Source organism: Camelus dromedarius, chromosome 16 (assembly GCF_036321535.1).
Source record: "Camelus dromedarius isolate mCamDro1 chromosome 16, mCamDro1.pat, whole genome shotgun sequence".
In the NCBI taxonomy this organism is placed as follows: Eukaryota; Metazoa; Chordata; class Mammalia; order Artiodactyla; family Camelidae; genus Camelus; species Camelus dromedarius.
Window position 1 is genome coordinate 46,273,561 of NC_087451.1, and position 19,266 is coordinate 46,292,826.

General features: G+C 40.8%; 1 protein-coding gene across 1 annotated transcript; it reads right to left on the bottom strand.

The window, feature by feature from the left end:
- Positions 1 to 70: 70 nt before the first annotated feature.
- Positions 71 to 19,253, bottom strand: GLOD4 (glyoxalase domain containing 4). Its single transcript, XM_010978924.3, has 9 exons — positions 19,081 to 19,253; positions 16,637 to 16,686; positions 15,686 to 15,806; positions 12,088 to 12,232; positions 8,841 to 8,977; positions 7,964 to 8,050; positions 7,576 to 7,689; positions 7,399 to 7,485; positions 71 to 1,575 (listed from the first exon to the last, which is right to left on the bottom strand). The coding sequence occupies exons 1-9, from the start codon at positions 19,168 to 19,170 to the stop codon at positions 1,510 to 1,512; spliced, it is 897 nt and encodes a 298-aa protein (XP_010977226.1). The 5' UTR covers positions 19,171 to 19,253; the 3' UTR covers positions 71 to 1,509.
- Between the last annotated feature and the right edge of the window lie 13 nt (positions 19,254 to 19,266).

Sequence of the window (19,266 nt, forward strand, 5' to 3'; positions counted from 1 at the left end):
GCTGTACATTTATGAGAAAAAAAATGGGGGATATATTACAATATAAGATAAGCAGACAAAGAGGAATCTATTAAGTGTTTAGTACTTACATAAAGCACTTACTTTATTGTAACAAACTTAGAAGGTCGTATCATAGCAGCCTACCACCGTGGGAAAAGTACACTTTCTTTTCAGAACAGTACTACTAGAGATAAATGTCATTGATTTCATAATAATCTAATACAAAATCTGTGAATTGACAAATCATAGTCAAAGAGACAGAGTTTACCTGGTTATTCAAAATTTATATCATAATTTCCCCATATGTAGGAAAAAAGTTGAACTAACTGTCCAGAGAAGGAGTATATATATAGCTTGGTTTGCTTTGAAAACTCCTTTTTTTCTGAGCTGCTTCCCTAAGATCAAGAATTGAAGTTGTACTGTGGAGCAAGGAAAGGATTTTTTCTCTTAGTGAAGGTAAGATCATGCTATAAGAAGGTGAGCTGAAATTTAAGGCTGAAATTTCCCTACCCCTCCCTGCCAGCAAGGGAGAACAGCAGAGCCTGTCACTTACAAGTAATTTCATGTATATTATGCTGGAACTGGTATCCTCTGAGTCAACCCTTTCCAATCTCCTCAGTTTCTTTCCCTGAAGTTTGAACCTGGCCACCACTTTTTAAATAATGAGTCTTACAGACGGGTTTTGACAGTTTGATTTCAGAAGCATAATTTCAAAAGATATTTAATAATAACTATGCTCAACTTAATTGTTTCCAGTTATTAAAATTGATTTGTGCTGCAGAATCAAATATTTAAAAAAAATTTTTTTTCAGGCTGAAGAAATCATCTAATCTACTAAGAAATCTAACATGTTCTCTTCTTATGAGGATTAAGTATATATGTATATATAAAGAAACTAGCACAGAGCCAGGCATGTAGCAACACGACACATTTGATCCTTCCATCTGTTTTCTCTGGCTACCCAAAATTTTAAAGCAAGGAATGTGGGAGTGTAACCAAAATCTTTTGGTTCAAAACACAAAATTTCTTTAAAAATTTTTGTACGTAAAGGTCTGCCAGAGTAAGACATTCGAAGAGCAAACTGTCGTCAGATGCTGGAAGTACTCCTGCTGTAAGCAACTGAGTTGGATTTATTTGGATTTAGTTGTTCTCATTAAATCTACATGGTTATCAAAATTTTCTCCATCCCCAACCAGAGGTATTGTTCCACATAGCCATCCCAGGCTGGAGAGTGATTTATTACTAATCTAATACAGTTACACACAGAATGTGCGCCTCCAGTGACAGTGCAGATTACAGTAAGGGTGCTCCTCTAAATGGACTGATAGGATTTTCTAAAACATCATCAGAGCTTTCGAAGATTAACATACACAAATCTTTACCACTCCAGCCTCCTTGCCTGTACAGTAAACAACCAAGTTGTGAGAGCACTTATCATACAATGCATACGTCAGGCCTCACAGGTGTTCGACAGGAATCACAAATGCTTGTTTCACGTGATGTCTTCTGTTAACCTGAAGCCTTTGGTTTATTTCGTACAGCAAACCATTCATCACTTTTATCTTTCACCATTGCCTATAGAAAGAGAATTAGAATATTTATTTATTCTAAGTGCACCAAATAAAACATATAGTCTACTTTGTACCGCACTGCACTGACCACAATAGAGAAATGAACAATTAAAGGTGCTCAGTCAGTATTTATGTTTGACAGAGGGTGCAGGGGGGTACGGAGCAACGGCTTGTCCATTCTCACTTTGCAGAGTAAAGGGCAGAGCTGCAGCCAGGAAGTGTGGCTGCCCACTGACGGGAGACAAGGCCCGAGCACACCAGGCTGCAGGCTCTTTGGTGGACAGGAAGTGCTGTCACTCTTGGCATCTGGCTGGGCTCTCAAGAATCTTTAGTTTTCTGGGGACTCTAATCATGAGAAATGTGAAAAGCTATTTTGACATTTTAGTAATGAGCCTAGAACAAATGATTTCCTTTTTCCATGCCTCCTCCCATACCATTCCACTGATGTTGGTAATATTTGGTTGGTTTGGGGCCTCTTAATTAAAAAAGAATCCTTGTTAATAATATGTTTTGGTTCCACCAGAGTCCTTTTATTCTATTATTCCATGAGGCTGAGGCCACAGAGGTGGGTTTGCAGGGAGGGTTGTGCTTAGAACTGAAGTCTCTTAAAATTTCCAGTCTTTGTGTGGGAGAGACTTACACCACCTACCAGCCTGTGGGGCCAAAGCAGTATCCTTATAATAACCTCTACCTGGAATGAGGCGGCGAGCCCAGCAGACAACCTGAGCCAGTGGTTCACTGTGAGATCTGAGGAAGCTTCGTGGGCTTTGTGTTCCCTAACTGACTCCCTCAATCCTACAGATTAACCTTATTGAAACCCCTAATAAAACTCAGTGCTGTGGGGAAAAAAAAAATCTGGTCCAATACAACCAAGCATAGGCTAAATAGCTATTTGGTAGGAAAATACATTCATTTATTCATCAAAAAGCAAGTACAGAATTACAGTCAGCCCTCTGTATCCACAGGTTCTGTATCTGTGGATACGCAGGGCTATGGGACTTAAGCATCCTTGGATTTTGGTATTCCCAGTGGGTCCTGGAACCAACCCCCCGTGGATACTGAGGGACAACTGTATCTTTAAAATGCCAGTTTTCATTATGAGCTAGATATTATGCTGGGTTCAGGTGTGGAAGCAGAGACAGTCTGAGGCTTTGAGGAGCATATAGAATAGTTGAGGACGCAGATATGGAAACAGCTATTTTGCACAAGGGCATGCACGTGTGTGTGTGTGTGTGTGTGTGTGTGTGTGTCTTGGGGTATTTGCTGTAATAGAACCACAAAGTGTTATCAGACCAAAAGGAAAGGAGTAACTAACTAGTAGGAGAAATAGTGTGAAAACACTTAGCAGGAAGTCAAAAGATGTCTGCAACTGAAAATGAAGAAACAGAAACATACAGGGGGAGGGTATAGCTCAAGTGGTAGAGTGCATGCTTAGCATGCACAAGGTCCTGGGTTCAATCCCCAGCACCTCCTCTAAAAATAAATAAATGGGCCTAATTCCCCTCCCCAAATAAATAAAATAAAATTAAAAAAGAAACATACACATTTTTCATTTAGAAACAGTAAAGCTGAAAGTGGCTGCAGTGGGACTCTGCAAGATGGGGCAAGACACCACTGCACTGCACTCATAAAAAATCTTAGTATTATTTGATTTTTTATTTTGATGAAAATAAAATGGATTTAAAAATCAAAAATATGCAAAACAGAACAAAAAACCCCCACAACGATACAGAAGTTCCTGTCTTTTAGGAGCCATCAAAAGTGAGCAGAAACAACAAACTGTTGTGGAAAACACAAGAAAGCTTCTGAATCTTGAAAGATGAGCTGAATAAGAGGGAAGGGGAAATAAAAAAAACCCAACTCTTGGGTGGAGGCAAGAAGATACATCTTGGTTAATATAAACAGTTCACTGGGACTGGAATGGGGTGAGTTAGGGAGGAGAGGCAGCACAGATCAGGGCCAGACGTGTGACAGGCTCTGCCAGAGTCTGGAACTTATCTTGGAGGCAACAGAGAGCCATTAGAAGATTAAACAGTTTTTCAAATTACTGGATTTGTGCTTTAGAAAGCTAATGCTGGCAGCAGGGATTGACTAGAAAAGGGAAGGAGGCTTTTGCAGTATTGTGGGTGAAAATGAGAGCCTTTTCAAAAGGGAAGTTGACAGACAAAGAATTTCAGAGGTAGAACTCAGCTCTTGGTGACTAACAGCTAATAGAATTTAGGGGTGAGGAGAAACAATATTCAAAAATGGCCCTGTTTGTAAATCTAAAATTATCCTAAAATAAAAAGCATATTAAATGTTTAAAAAAAAAACTGGCTCTGAGGATTACAGCTTAAACAACTGGGATAACAGATACACAGTGCTGCTCAGAGGAGGGAGCAGGGTATAAGAGGAAGGAAAAAAACTGGCTTTGAAACCTGAAAGGCCTCTGTGCAAGCCCTCACCCTGCCACTTACTGAATGTACAATATTGGGTGACTTACTCTTTTGAGCCTCAGTTTCCTCATCTGAAAGGGGAATGCCACCTACCTTGCAGATTATGGTAAAAGCTAGAGAACATATATAAGGCACTTAAGAAAATGTCAATATAGGACTTGATTAATAAAAGTAACTTATTTTTCCTTTTTTTTTTTTTAATGGAGGTACTGGGGATTGAACCCAGGACCTTGTGCATGCCAAACACGTGTTCTACCACTGAGCTATCCCCTCCCCCTATTTTTCCATTATTAAACGAAGAATGGATTGGAAGTAAGACATTAAGTTACGGACACATGGAGTTGAAACGTCCATGGTTTATGAGTGAAGAGGTTTCTTTGGCTGTAACACTAGTCTAACACAAAAAACACTAGGTATAAAAGAAAAAGCTGGTAAGTTGGGCTTAAAGAAATTTCTGCTTGAGGGAGGATACAGCTCACTGGTAGAGCACGTGCTTAGCATGCACGAGGTCCTGGGTTTAATCCCCAGTACCTCCATTAAAATAAATGAATCTAATTACCAGCCCCTCTTCCCACATACGCAAAAAGATCATTAAAAAAGATTTCTGCTCTTCAAAAGATCCTGTTAAGAAAATAAACAGGCAAGCCATCAGGAATAGTACTTGCATTTGCAGATAATTAACAAATGACTCATATCTAGAATTCCAACAAATCAACAAGAGGTAATTTTTTTAAAAACATGGATTTAAATGGGCCTTGAAAAATAAGCAAATATTCAAATGAGAGAAGGGCCACTTTAGGAGAATAAAAAAATGTGAGCAAAGACACACAGAATGAAAATAAATTCATGTTTAGAGCTTAGAGCATAGACAAGGATGGCTAAAATGTAAAATAGATCAGAGGTGTGTCTTCCAATTAGTGTACCACAATACTCCATGGATCAGATAAATTATATAATCTAATTACATGAAAGCTAATTAAAAAATACATAGGGAAAACCAACTGTATAAAACCATTTTTAGAAGATCAGGTTTAATACGAACTGGATTTTAGGAGACATTAAAGATATACTGTTGATTTTTTAAGTGTGACAAGGTCAATATGGTATATAAAGAAATTCCTTAATTTTTACTTTTGAATTGTCTTAGATGTGTAAAATACTTAAGTATTTAGGGTTGAAATGACATAGTATCTGAGATTTGCCTTAAAATTCTCCAACAACCCCTCCTCCCCCACCAAAAAAAAAAAAAAAGAGCGGGGGTGGAAAGGAATGATAAAAAATTGTGACACAGAGTTGATTGGTGACAGTCACATAGGGATCTGTTGTACTCTCTTGTGTATATTTGCAACTTTTAGCCATGAAGTATTAAACATAAAATCTGTTATGGAAAGAAACAGACAAAAAACTTGAACATACAATTCACCAGAGAAGACAGCCAAATGGCCAATAAGCATATTAAAAGGTGCTCAAAATCATTAGTCATCAGGGGAATGCAAATTAAAACTACAGTGAGACACTGCTTTACATGTACTAGGAGAGCTAAAACCAAAACCCCCCAAAACACAAATGTTGGTGAGCATGTGGAGCAGCTGGAATTCTTATACATACAAGGCTGACAGAAGTGTAAAACAGTTCAATTACTCTGGACAACTGTTTGGCAGTTTCTTAGAAAGTAAAAGCAATTCTACTCCTAGGTACCTCCCCCGCAAAAATGAAACATGTCTACAAGAAGATTAGCATGAGAATGTTCTTAGCAGTTTTCCTTATGATAGATAAAAATCTGGAGAAAACTCAAATGTCCACCAGTGGAAGAATGGATAAGCAAATTGTTACAGTCATAAAACTGAATATCACTCAGCAAAAAACAAAAACCCAAAACTCTGACATGTGGAGGAATCTCAAAAATATTATACTGACTGAAAGAAGCCATTCCGTTTATATGAAGCCCAAGGACAGACAAAACTAGTATGTCAGAAATCAGGAAATGGGCAGGAGAGAACTTTCTATGATGATGAAAATGTTCTATGTTTTGAGTAGCAGTTGTATGAGTGTGTAGAACTGTCAAAACTCATCAAATGGAACACTAAATTTCTGTACATTCAAATCCTATGTATATTTTACCTCAGTAACAACAATCAGAAATGCTTGTTTGGAGCTAGGAAGGAGAAATTAGGGTGAGAGAATGGATGATGGCTGAGGCTGAGAGCAGAGGTGACCAGAGCAGCAGGTGACTTCACTCAGAGAAAGACTAAAGAACCAGAGAGTAAAAGACAGCCCAGGTGGGACTGTGGGTAAAATCATTTCAGGATCGGACACAAAAAAGGTGCCTGGTGCTGAGGGGAAGCTGTGGGAGAGGTAAGAAGATGGCAGGGTCTCTCACACCAAAGAAGAGAGCTTGAAAGAGAAGGAAGGTGGTCAGTGAGAGGAAAGATCGGGAAGAACATAGCTGAGCAAGCTTGCCAACTGAGAGGTTGCCTGAGAGTCTATTTTCCTTTATGGTAAAATCTGTAAACACTATTTTCTGCACATTTCCTGGTTTAATTAATTAACATCAATTGAGCTCTCTTATTATGTCAGCAGTTTGCCAAGCTCTATAAATCACACAACAATCCTAGGAGGTGGATAATCTTATTTCCTCAAATTTTTAGATAAGAAAACTGCAGTTTAGAGACAAAGTAAATTTCATAAGGTCAGTCACATAAATATTAAGTGAGAGAACCAGGACAGATTGCTTCATTCCTTTAATCCTCAACAGAGTATTCACTGAGTGCCTACTGCATACTTGGTACGTGCTAGAAGCCAGGATACAACACTGAACAACTGCTCTGGATGCTGCTAGAAGAGTGTGCCTGTTGAGGATAGAAAAATAGCTGCCGGATTGGGCAAGAGGGGGGTCACCGATGACGTCACCACCAGCATCTCCCTGCGGGACAGGACCAGTGCGGAAGAGCAAAGCGCACACGGGAGGGAAGGAAGAGAAACGGTGTGTAGGCAGATTTCTAAAAAGAAACCTGGAGAAAGGATAAGGAGTGAAGAAAAGATTTTTCAAAAGATGGGAAATAGATTGGAGTTTTATGCTAATGAGAACAATTGCCAGAAAGGAAGAGGAGGGGGATGGCATCCACATCTTTCCATTCACAGAGCAGAATGGTGATGTACACAGCCGTGGTCCCCAGGCCACCTGAGGTGGAGAGAAGCACAAATGCTGTGCCAGATAAGAGTCTTACAGGTGGCTATGAAGCTGACAGTCTCTGGCTCAAAAATCACCCCGATGGCAAAAGGACACGGTTCTGACAGTAAGAACCGAACCCTGATGCTCTGGCCCATCCCCATACACTTTTCACACCATCCACTCAGGCTGACAGTGATACAAATTTAGAAATGAGACTCACGTCATCCAATAATTTGCTTCCTTCTGGATCCATCTTAGAAAGTTCTCGAAATGCTTCATCCCCCACAAAGCAAATTTCATGTCCATCCTACACCAATAAAGAGAAAAGAAATTTGGCAAAAGGACACCTCGGAAGCAATGCCTGGTGCAGCCCGTCCCCTCTTTGAGCAGTACTTACAGGGTCAGCCAGAATGACCACTTGCACTGTTGCTTTCCCAGGAGTGTCCAGACTCACCAGGGGAGTCAGAATCTTCTGGTTCTCCCTTTTCATCAAGGCTTCCAAGTCTGGCAACTTGAGGAGAACAAAAAGGCAAAGTGAGCAAGGGGTCATGCACGGCTCTCAGGCCGTGGTCCTCAGCAGCCCCAGAGGACTCCCAGATCAACCAGAAAGAACCCTGGCGCCACTTGTTTGACTTTATTATCTCAGCTGCTCTTGAGACAAAGGCTGTACTTGATACCAAAGCCACAATCAGCATGAACTGGAGAAGGGAGGGCCAGCGTTCTTAGCTGTTTGAACTAGCTAGTCATCACAGAGCTTAAACAAAAGACCTGGTACCACACATTACCTCTTTCTTGGGGCAAGAAAAGGCAATTCGTCCAAAAGCTGCCGCGTGATCTACTGCCCCCTTGATGCCCTGGAGCTCCAGCTTACACTGAAAAGACATAAGAACTGAGTTTATCAAAATAGGTTATACGTTTAAAAAAAAAAAAATTCAAACCATACTAGGAATAAAGTAAAAGATATATAGTAAAATTAAGTCTCCCTCCTACTCTCACCCCAGAGGCAACTGTCAGCAGTTTCCTGTGAATCCTTCTAGACACATGGCAGGTATCCTTTTTTTTTTTTTTTAAACACAAATGGTAGCATAATTTACACATTATTCTGTCCGTTGTTTTTCTCCAACTAACGTTACCATATCAGCACATAAAGACTCACTTCATCCTTTTGACAGTTGCTCAGTAATGCATTCTATGGATTAACTATAAATCATTGAACTAACTATTCCTTGAACCCACAGGACATTTAGGTTATTTTTTACATTTTGCTACAACAAACAATGCCACAACAGATGACCTTGTACCCAGTTCTCTGCGTACACGTATGATGAGTATGTCTGTAACAAAAATTCCTAGGAGACCTGCTGGGTCAATGTCAAAGGACTCAATCATGCTCAAATGCTAGGTTATTAGAAAAAAAAAGATGAAAACAGATCATCATTACAACATTAAATCTTGTCTACATCTGACTCAGCAAATCCACTTCTGACAGAACATATCCCCAAATATAAACACAGGTAATATCTGGGTGGTGAGCTTATCGGCAATTTTTATTTTCTTCTTTCCATTTTAAATACTGAATCACCATGCAGAAAACTATGGGAGTAACCTTCATGTATAAACCAAACTCAAAGTAACAGATTATCTCTCTCCAAGATTGCTCACCTGGTTATCAGCATAGCCCAGCAAAGCCCTTTGCTTCTGTTCGTCTTTTTCATAAATTTTCATCCCCAGTAAATTAGACCAATAGTTCAAGGACTTCTGAAGGTCAGACACTGCTAGAGTTACTTTTAATACAGGATCTGTAGTGTAATAAAACAGCAAGAATGGACTGGATAGTGCAACGGAATGGAACAGAAGGACCTAAGTAGGCTCAAGTATATATAAGAATTTAGTATATGATAAAAAAGAGATCTCGCTCTCTTTTCTTAATTTAAGTATAGTCAGTTACAATGTGTCAATTTCTGGTGTACAGCACAATGTCCCAATCATGCATATACATATGTATATTCGTTTTCAGTATTCGTAAGAAAGGGATCACTTAAGTCATTTTCAAACGGCACATTATTCACCAAATGGCACTAAGATAACTGGCTTCTCATTTGGTGGGAAGAAGTCACACCATAAAGCTGAATGGCAAAATACATTCCTGACAGGTTAAAGGATTAAGTTTAAAGAATGAAACCATGAAAACAGTAGAAACAGGTGATTATTTATTTATATAATTTGGGGCTGGAGAAAGTTTTTTTAAAAAAACTGACACTAAAGACAGAAAAACGATGAAGGAAAAGATTTGCTAGGTTAGTTACACAAAATGGAAAACTGGACAACAACCAAAAAAAGAGCTACAATCAAAATTAAAGAATAAACAACAAAGTAGGAAATATTTTTTTGCAACATATATGACAAAAAAGTCGTTAATATTTAAATTACCTTTAAACATCGATAGGAAAAAGATCCACATCCTAGAAAAACAGGCAAAAGGCAAGAAGCAATAATCCACAGAAAAAGGAACTGTAATGGTCGATGAACATAGGAAAGCATATTCAACCTCACAAATAATCAAAGAAATCAGAATTCAAATAAAATATTTGATAATTGACTATTTATTTATTTATTTTTGGTGGGTGGAGGCAATTTAGTTTATTTACATATTTATCATTTTTAAAGGAGATACTGGAGATTGAACCGACCTTGCACATGCTAAGCATGCACCCTACCACTTGAGCTATACCTCCTCCTAGCAAATAATTTAAAAAGTTTACAGTGTTAACTGTGCCACTGCAGTGGGGAAACCACCATCATATGATACTGGTAGAGTGTAAATTAGTACATTTCTGGGCAACAATTTGACAGAATGCATCAAAAGCTTAAAAAACTTCCACTGCTTTGGAAAGAGCAAGCTTATTTTCAGCAAGTAAAGAAGTAATTGTGGATGTATGAAGGTCTTTCATAACAGACATTCATCACAGTGTTGCTCACAACAGTGAAACCCTAGAGACAACACAAATATCTAACAATAGACAACTGTTTCTCTTCCCACGATGTAATACAATGGAATCCTATATCTATATTTAATTATATATTTCTCTTTTTGATAAAAGATTGGAAGATATACTCTAAAATCTTAACAGTGGTTCTGTTTTCTTCTTTCTTCTTTTTTTCTTTTTGATTATCTGTTTGTCTAGAGGGGAAAAAAATCTTTTTACTTTGTAAAAATAAAAAAGATACTAAAATACTTAGCATTACTGAAAACTTTTATACCAAAAAGTTACTTTCTGAAGAGCTGTTCCAAGTCTATATCTGACTATGATAAGTTCAATATATTTTTCTTCAGTTTTCACTGCCTTAGTCCCATTTGCTAGACTAGTAGTTCCATGACTAAAGCAAGGTGTTTCTCACAGGTGCCTCTACCCAGCAGACTTAACTTTTAGTTTTCCCCATTCACTGAGAAATCAACAAATTCCAGCTGACCGAGACCCGGAAGGGGTGCAAGGACAGGAACAGGAGCCGTGGGTGAAACTACATAGGAGTGATTAATTCAAGGAAGGATGGACACCAGCTAGACTGATAGATTTGACTAGTTTACCAACCAGCAATTAATGCTCCAGAGGTATCATCATTTTAAAGAACAAAAGCATCTTAAGATTGTGGGGTCCTCCTTTATTTTATGAACTGAAACATCATTAAAACCAGGAGGAAAGTGTACAGTGGAATTAGTGGCAGAACTTAAGTTTTAAAGTTAGTATATAAAGCACCAATCACCTCTCAATAAAAATAATCACAGAAATCCCTTAATCATCAGTGAAGTACAGAAATACCATCTGAGTAAGTCCCATAGCAGGAGCCTACCCTCCCGTGCTGGAACGGATCACTCTTTCTTTTGCTGACCTCCCAGTGAAACGCAAGCAGAATTAAACACAACAATCAGACTTGCTATGAGGGGCATCTGGGACTTGAGGCAGACCAGTGGAGGAAAGAGACTGTCTCCCATCCCAGGTCCACTTAGGGGTGTGTGTTCACGGAGAGAAATGGCAGGCAGAACTACCTGTGCTATTCACCAGTATTTTTTCCCTTTTCTTGCCTTCATTTTTGTCTTGGCAGAGCAGGTAGCAGACTGGCAGGAATTAAATACATCATGACGAGGATGCCTCTGCCGTAAATGAAAAACGATGCGGTTTCCCTCCTGCTCGCTGGGGCAGTCAGCATGGGGGGCTCCTCACTCCACTCCACCCCCATGCACAGAGAACCAGCACAAGTTTGGGAAGCTGACCTCAGCTGAGCGATACAACTTAACTGGTCTAAGGACGATCTTATTTCTCTTTCTAGTGATTGGCTCAGGAGCAAGCACGTGAATGAAATCTGACCAGGAAATATGCTGGAAGATTCTAGGAAAAGTTTGCTCTGCTTTTAAAAAAGAGCAACAGGAAGTCAGCCTCTCTCTCTCCCACCAGATGAGGATGCAGGAGCGGGCGGCCAGCCTACAACCATGAGCGTCTAAGAGAAGGGGACTCTCGCATTAAAAGAGAATGAAGAGGGAGAAGATCTGGGTTCTTGACGCCATTGCTGAGCTGCTGAATCTACTAACCCTGAAACCCTGCCTGCTTGGAGAATGCCTGCTCTGTGAACTAAAACATTTTCCTACCGTTCAAGCTAGTTTAGGTGGGCTTTCTGATACTCACAGCTGCAAGTATCCTAGATAGAAGAGAAGCAGTCTAGATCCCCTAGAGTGATGCACTAAAGTTCTAACCTGAAAATATAATTTCTTAGAGAGCAAAGAACAACACTGGCTTGGGAAAGACACGTCATGTCAATATAAAAGATTCCACAGGAGAAAGAACTCGCGCTACCTCTCTCCTTCCATCAGATGCCTTTTTAGACAGAGGGCTTTCATCATTCTGGGTATAATTACCTGACTGAGGTGGACTGCGGTTCTGCAAAAAGAACTTATATCCTCCTGGGGCTTCAGTTTCATAAACACCTTCTGCAACTTCATTAAGCGGCCACTTCAGCTTCCTGGCATTGCTGACAGCCTGGCTGGAAGCGAGTGTGATTCCCTGTGACAAACAACAGTATCACCCAAGTGTACAATCATAAAACAGATCTTTTGTAGAAGACAATGAAGCAAAACCCCGTTGTCCTTAGTCAAATCACCTAAGATTTAACTGTCTTTCCAAATTTTCTTCTAGTGGTTTTGAAGTAGGTTTTGGACATTTCTCTTCCATAAAGATTCCAAACTTCATGAATCATAGGACAGAAATTCAAATACCAGAGAAATTTGATCTCTTTAATACCAAAGATAATGTCTCCTAATTTTAAAGATCTAGTAAGAGAAATCTTGATCGTACCCTTGGCTTGCTAGCTATCTATCTAGAAATGTTTTGTTTTTATTTTTGCTCTTCAAACAAAAAAAATATAAACCAATTATCAAGGCATTCTTTATTTCAACTTAATCAAAATATCTAAAAATGCCCACTATGCTTTCTGATGTGTCCAGCCTCGTCTCTACCTTAGATCATTATTACAGCCTCTCTGCCTCCAGTCTTGTCAATCCATCGTCCACTCCGAGGACAGAGTAAATTTTCTGAAAGACACCCTACAGTCTGTTCTCAAGACGGTGACCCCATGTTGTTTCTCCTCTGCTTAAAACCCTTGACAGCTCTTCGTTTCACTCAGGGATGGCTTCTGACAGCCTGAAAGGACGGAGACGATCTGATCCATATCATTTCTTTTCTTTTTTTTTTTTTTTTGCAGGGGAGAGGTCATTAGGTTTATTTATTTAGTTTTTTGATGGAGGTACTGGGGATTGAATCCAGGATCTCGTGCATGCTAAGCACACACTCTACCACTTGAGCTATATCCTGGCCCCCATGTCATTTCTGATTCCACATCCTCCCACCCTCCCCTCGCTCTGTCCCAGCCATGCTGGCCTCCTCGCATTTTCTCAAACATGTCAGGCGCTGTTTGAGGGCTTCTGCACCAGCTAGTCTCTTCCTGGAATGCTCTTTCCCAAGAAAGGCACCCAGCTAACTCCCTTACCGCCTTTGAGCCTTTGCACAAATGTCACCTCCTCAGGGAAACCTACTCTCAACATCCCACTTAAAATTAAAACTGGCCGTTGGCCCCCATGCTCCCAATCCCCCTTACTCTGCCCTCTTCTTCCCCCATTACAACGATCACCTTTGAAGTAAACATATTACATGATTTATTCATTCATTGTATTTATTACTTATTATCAGGCTCTGGGCCCCCTCCCCTGCCAGGCATAGATTTTTGACTGTTTTGCTCACTGGTTACTGAAAGTTCATGGAACAGTGCCTGGCATACAGCAGGCACTCAACTTCATATATTTGTTAACATATACGTAAACGAAACCCCTCGATGTGAATCTGCAAGGTCAGAGGTACATGGATTAGTTATTCTGATACCACCGAACTGAAGCTGCACTGCTTGACACCTTCATTAGTAATGTAGGAGAGTGGCAGCCTCTCCCACCCTGCCTAAGTGCTGTCACACCTTTTGATTTTTGCCAATTTGATAGGTGACAAATGGCAGCTTGGGAGCTGAGTATCTTTTTTTCAATGTTTAAGAGACATTTCTAATTACTGTGGACCGTCTGTTCAGTTTTGGCTCTTTTTTAAAAAAATTAAGTTGTTGATCCTCTTCTTTTCATTATATGTGAGTTCTTTATTTATATGGGAGTGCTGTTTAACCTGTTTTTCTTTTTGTTCCATGAACTGAGGAGCATACAAGGTACCTTCCATCAGGGATGTTTTACTACCAAAGTGTCCTAGGAAGACCCACAGCAGAGCCACCAAGCTCTTCTCCACCTCCAGCACCTCTGGCACCTGCAGTCCCACCCGGCAACATCTGTCTTGAGCCAGTTAATAAATGTTGATGGCACCAAGATGGCTTTGCGCTTTTTCCTCTCCCTGATTTAAATTTGGAGAGCAAGGAAAAGATAAGGAGAAACACAAAGAGACCTTCACATAGACTCGATCACCAAACCTGTCAACTCTACCTCCTACACATTTCTCAAGTCCATCCACTTTCCCATCTCCCACTACCTCCACATTAGTTAAGGAGCTGTTGGTCCCTGCAGCTCCTCCGAGCTACTTTCCTCACTGTCCAGTCTTGCTCCTTTCCAACCCAAACTCCACGCTCTAGCTGCGTGATTCCTGCACACCACAAACGCGGTGCCACTGCCCTGCTGAAAATGGCTTCACTCTGCTTTTCAAATAAAGTCTAAACTTCCTCAGATGATTTGGCCCCAGCTTCCTTCTCAGCCTCAGCGCTACCCACCCCTTTCCTCACATGCTAAGCTCCGGCCAGACTGCATGGCTCCCAGCTCTGAGTGCCACGCTCCCCCTCACCTCCAGGCCTATGGGCCTACTGAGAATGCCTGCCTCACTACCCACCCCAACCCCCTCACCTGGCTCAGACGCCACTCTGGGAAGCTTTCCCTGAACTCTCACCTATCTGAGAACAGGCTGGGAATTCCTGTGTGCTCCCACAACCTCCTGTTCTTATCCCAATTTTAGCACTGATCACACGGCATTCTTGCTGTCTCTTTACTTGTTTCCCCCCACCAGACAGTGAGCTCTTTAGGCCAGGGAACAAATGCTTCACCCTTTACTATATCCCCAGGACCCAACAAGGAACATGGCATAGAGTAAGTCACCTATCTGTTAAATGAATAAATTAGTGAGAGGCATGGAGAGAAAGAAAAAAAAAATAACACACGTTAAATCTGAGCAGTACTTTCCCTTTACAAAACGCTTTTATAGATATTTGATCCTCATAAAAACTTCCATCTAGGTACCACAATTTTAACATGAGTTAACAGGAATAGTGAGACCAAATGGCCAAAATGACATCTAGCACGAGGTAGATTTGCTCAGTGGATTCTGAGGAGAAACTTTGTTACTCCACTCTTGCTATATGTGTAGGCCCAGTGACATCTCTCACACACAGAAACTGCTCAGTAAGTGGCAGACACCATTACTATATAACAGGTGCACAAAAACTTGAATGCATGAATGAATGAACGAACGTGGTGCATGCAGTGCCTTCTTCTTTTCATCCTTAAAACCTCCTCAGATTTTTCTCTGAGGATTGGCTGCAATAGCCCACCCCAACCATAACAGTCCCCTAGAGAATATTTCTCTGGATGGTGATCAGGACCTGAACCAAGGACTCTGGCCCTTCTCAAGGTTCAGTCATTCCCCCAGGGGAGTCTTGTCTCTTCAAAGCTGCCTCTAAGTCTTGAGCATGATTCTTAAACACTGTGAGAACACACTTCATCCTCAGGCCAGCTCTAAGACAGGTTGCCCAAACAGGTTTTTTGAGTTTTGTTTTAAATAGAAAGTATCATTAACAAATCACTAAACGGCACCCAAAAAGCCATCGATTCAACAGCCATCAGATCTAAAGTCATCAGATCTGAAGCTGTATCCGTACTCTCTATAAAAGATACAGCCAGAAGTCTGCTAGAACAAAATGGTACTTACCAGGAAGTCATTGCCAAGCCTGTAGTCTCCCACGCCATAATTGTAAGTCAGTTCTGCAACAAAGTGATCATCCTCAGGCCCAAATCCCACCATTGTTTTACTCCACTTCCCATCATAAGGCCTAGAAAAATGAAAAAATGAACCCAGTGGTCACAGAGGTGGGCAGTCTCTTCTGGTCCTCTAAGTCCCCACGAGGGTGAGATGGCCTCAGCTGGTGCTCAGAACAGCTGTGGACAGTGTTCAGGGGCCCTATTACCAAAGGCTCTGAAGATCATCTGTCTGGCACCTACTTGAGGGAAAGTCGTTACTTTCTCTTTAAAGAAGAGGGCTGAATCCTATAGGGACAATTCTCCCCACTGAACTTCACTTGTTTTTTTGCATATTCGTCAACAAGCATGCAGTTTCCACCAGGCCTTGGAATTTCCCAGCTTGCCATGGCTACTAAGCTGGAGAGACTCCACAGGACATGGCTTCATCCAGGAAATATACTTATCTGTGCTTCTGAAGCTGCCTCCCTAATTCATTGCCTTATTTTATCTTATTTTTTAATTCTTTGAAGTTTTATTTTGATATAATTTAACTTTTCAGGAAAGTTGCAAGAATAGATTGAGAAATTCCAATGAATTTTTAAAAATTTTTTATTTATTTAATGTATTTTGAGAGAGGGAGATAATTAGGTTTACTTATTTATTTATTTTTGGAGGAGGTACTGGGGATTGAACCCAGGACCTCGTGCATGCTAAAGCATGCGCTCTGCCACTTTAGCTATACCCTCCCCTACTCCGATGAATTTTTTTACCTAAACTCTTTGGTTGTTTACATTTATCCATTTGACCCCACTGTTGCCTCCTTAATTTATTCTGCTGCCTTATACTGGCTTTAAGAAACTGCTTTCGGTTCTCCAGGGGTATTCAGAGCCTAAAGGAGATTTTAGGAAACAAAGTGTCATACCCGTTACAGGCAGCTTTGCAGCCTTCATCAAATTCCTCATGCCGCAGAATCTGGTAAGGGAATTAGAATAAATTGTAAAGTTCTCCTAGTACAGCACATGGCATATTTAGCATAAACTAAAATGTCAAAACGCACACATTATCATTGGTAAGCTTTACTTGTAAAACAAACAAAAAGGAAGGAGCTGTATATTTTCCCCAGGCTAAGTAAATTTATATAAATCCAATGTAACTGAAGTAGCAGCAGTAAGAAAGAACAGCTTGACACCAACGGTCAGGCAACCAAGCAAAGTCATGAAATCTATTTAGACTGGGGAGTCAGGGAGCAGTACTGTGCAGTAACAAACAAACAAACAAAAAAAGTGTGGCTTTCACTTAGTAGTTGTGCAATTCTGAGAACAAAGCTTAGGATCTGAGTCTTCTAATATGTTATGAAAATAGATCATTTATTAAAGCATTTTACACAGAATCTAATACACAGTAGGCTCTCTATGCGTTAGTTTTATTTTCCCTTTTGAGTCCCACAGCTACTGCTCTGGTACAAGCGTCCATTATTTCTCTCTTTTACTATTACAAGTCATCTTTACTGATCTCTGTCCTTAATATCACCATGAAATTAAGTCTCTAGAGTACAGCTCTGATCACATTATTGCCCCATCCTAAAACGTAATAGAACTCCCTACTTACTGTGACATAAAATGCAAATTCCTTAGCACATTATTCAAGATACTATCAGAAGCAGTCCCAACCTGTTTGTCTTGGTATCCCATCTCCTCAGTCTAAGTTAAAGGCACATAAAACTAGTGGTGCTTCCCAAACTTATCTTATCTTTGCACTGGCTATTCAGTTTTTCCACTATACTCCTCCCTCTAATCTTGGTCTGTGGAAATCCTATCTTGAGAGGTCAACTCAAATGTAAGGTCTCCATGAATTATTTCCTGAGGACCAAGGTTAGAATTAAACCTCTCTTCCTTCTGTATTTTTATAATAATAGTAGCTAACACTTATATAATACATATGATGTGTCAAATACTACACATATAACAACACATTTAATCGTCACAACCACCCTTTAATCAATGAGGAAACATTAAGGAAGAGCTCTGTGGTTTTTCTACCACTTATTAAATTTCAACTTCCGTTACCATTAGCAATGTACAAATCTTATTCTCACTCCGATCCTAGGCCAGGAGCTTGAATTCAGGACAGATACCAGGGTCATTTTCATTTCTGCCACCAAAGCTCAACACAGAACTGTGAATGGGGTGATATTTTTTAATTGACTGGTGAGTTCAGGTAACTCCCTTTGCATTCCACATCTTCAGTGTCTACATTCAATTGCACTCTTGCATACTGTAAACAAAGAATGTTGCCCGCCATTTCACTTCTACAAGGACCCAGCCCTCAGCCTTGCAGTCACCAACTAACAGTGCACCCTGAGGGGAATTCAGGGTGGAGAAAAACAAGAAATATTCCATGCTTGGGATACTGGCCCTGGATATTTAAGATGCATATCTAAGGAATAATTTCAACGAACCCAGATTTTTGCATCTTCCCATACATAGAAAAGCATAAAATCATTAACTTGAGATATCTGTTTTTTTGTGATTACCAGTAACCTTTTGATGTTGGGTATTTTTTTTCCCCAGCCAAAAATTCATACATATCCTGGCTCCTTCCTTACCTCTTCAGAGCAATTCCTCAGAGGTATCTGAGAAGCTGTCTCCCAGGCTACAGTTCTCAGTAAGGTCCCCAAATAAAATGTATCCCTCAAATTTTAGGTTGCTCCTTTTTCTTTCAGTTGACAACATCTTAAGCCCCTGCTTATCAAGAGCACCCCAACAGCTTCCACATGGCGTTTGCCACCCACGTGACTCATGCAGAATCACAGCTGCTCAGGGCTTGAGAGCGGCTACTCCCAGGTGTTGGAGAGGAGAATAGATTCTGACTTCACACTGAGACCTGGACTACTGAGAGGAGAGTTGGAGCATTCACCCAGAGAGATTAAGTATTCGAAAGAGACCATTCAAACCAGCCCCAAGAGAAGCAGAACTCTGAATATGCTAATACCTAAACCGAAAGAGACTGAGTCACTGTTCACTGGAAGAATATTACATAACTTTTTATTGATTTACTGTCTTTCCCGCTAGACTGAAAGCTCCACAAGGATAGGAACTCAATAAACATTTGTGAATGAACGTTAATGGAAGGATGTGCTTAGACACACAGTCAGTGACTAATAAGTCCGAGCCCCCTTTCAAAGGCCATGCAACCTAACCCGCGACTCGCGACGCTTCCTGAAGCTGAAAACCTTACAGAGCTAATGGAAAGTTCAGGGGCTGTGGCTGGAATTCACATCACACCCGTTTCTCCCCTCCTTCGGCCAGGTGGGCCTCAGCCGCCCGCGACCCCCTCGCGCGCCAGCCCCTCTGGCCCCGTCTGCACCTTCATCCCCAGGACATCACGATAGAAACTCGCTGTCTGGAAGCGGTTTCCCACTTTGAACACGAAGTGCAGAGCTCTACGAGTCGCCATGACCAGCAAAACCACCGAGACCACCGACACCACTCACGTTTCACGCGTAGAGCACCGCCCCGCCCCCAGAGGACGCAGGCGGGCCGGTGACGTCAT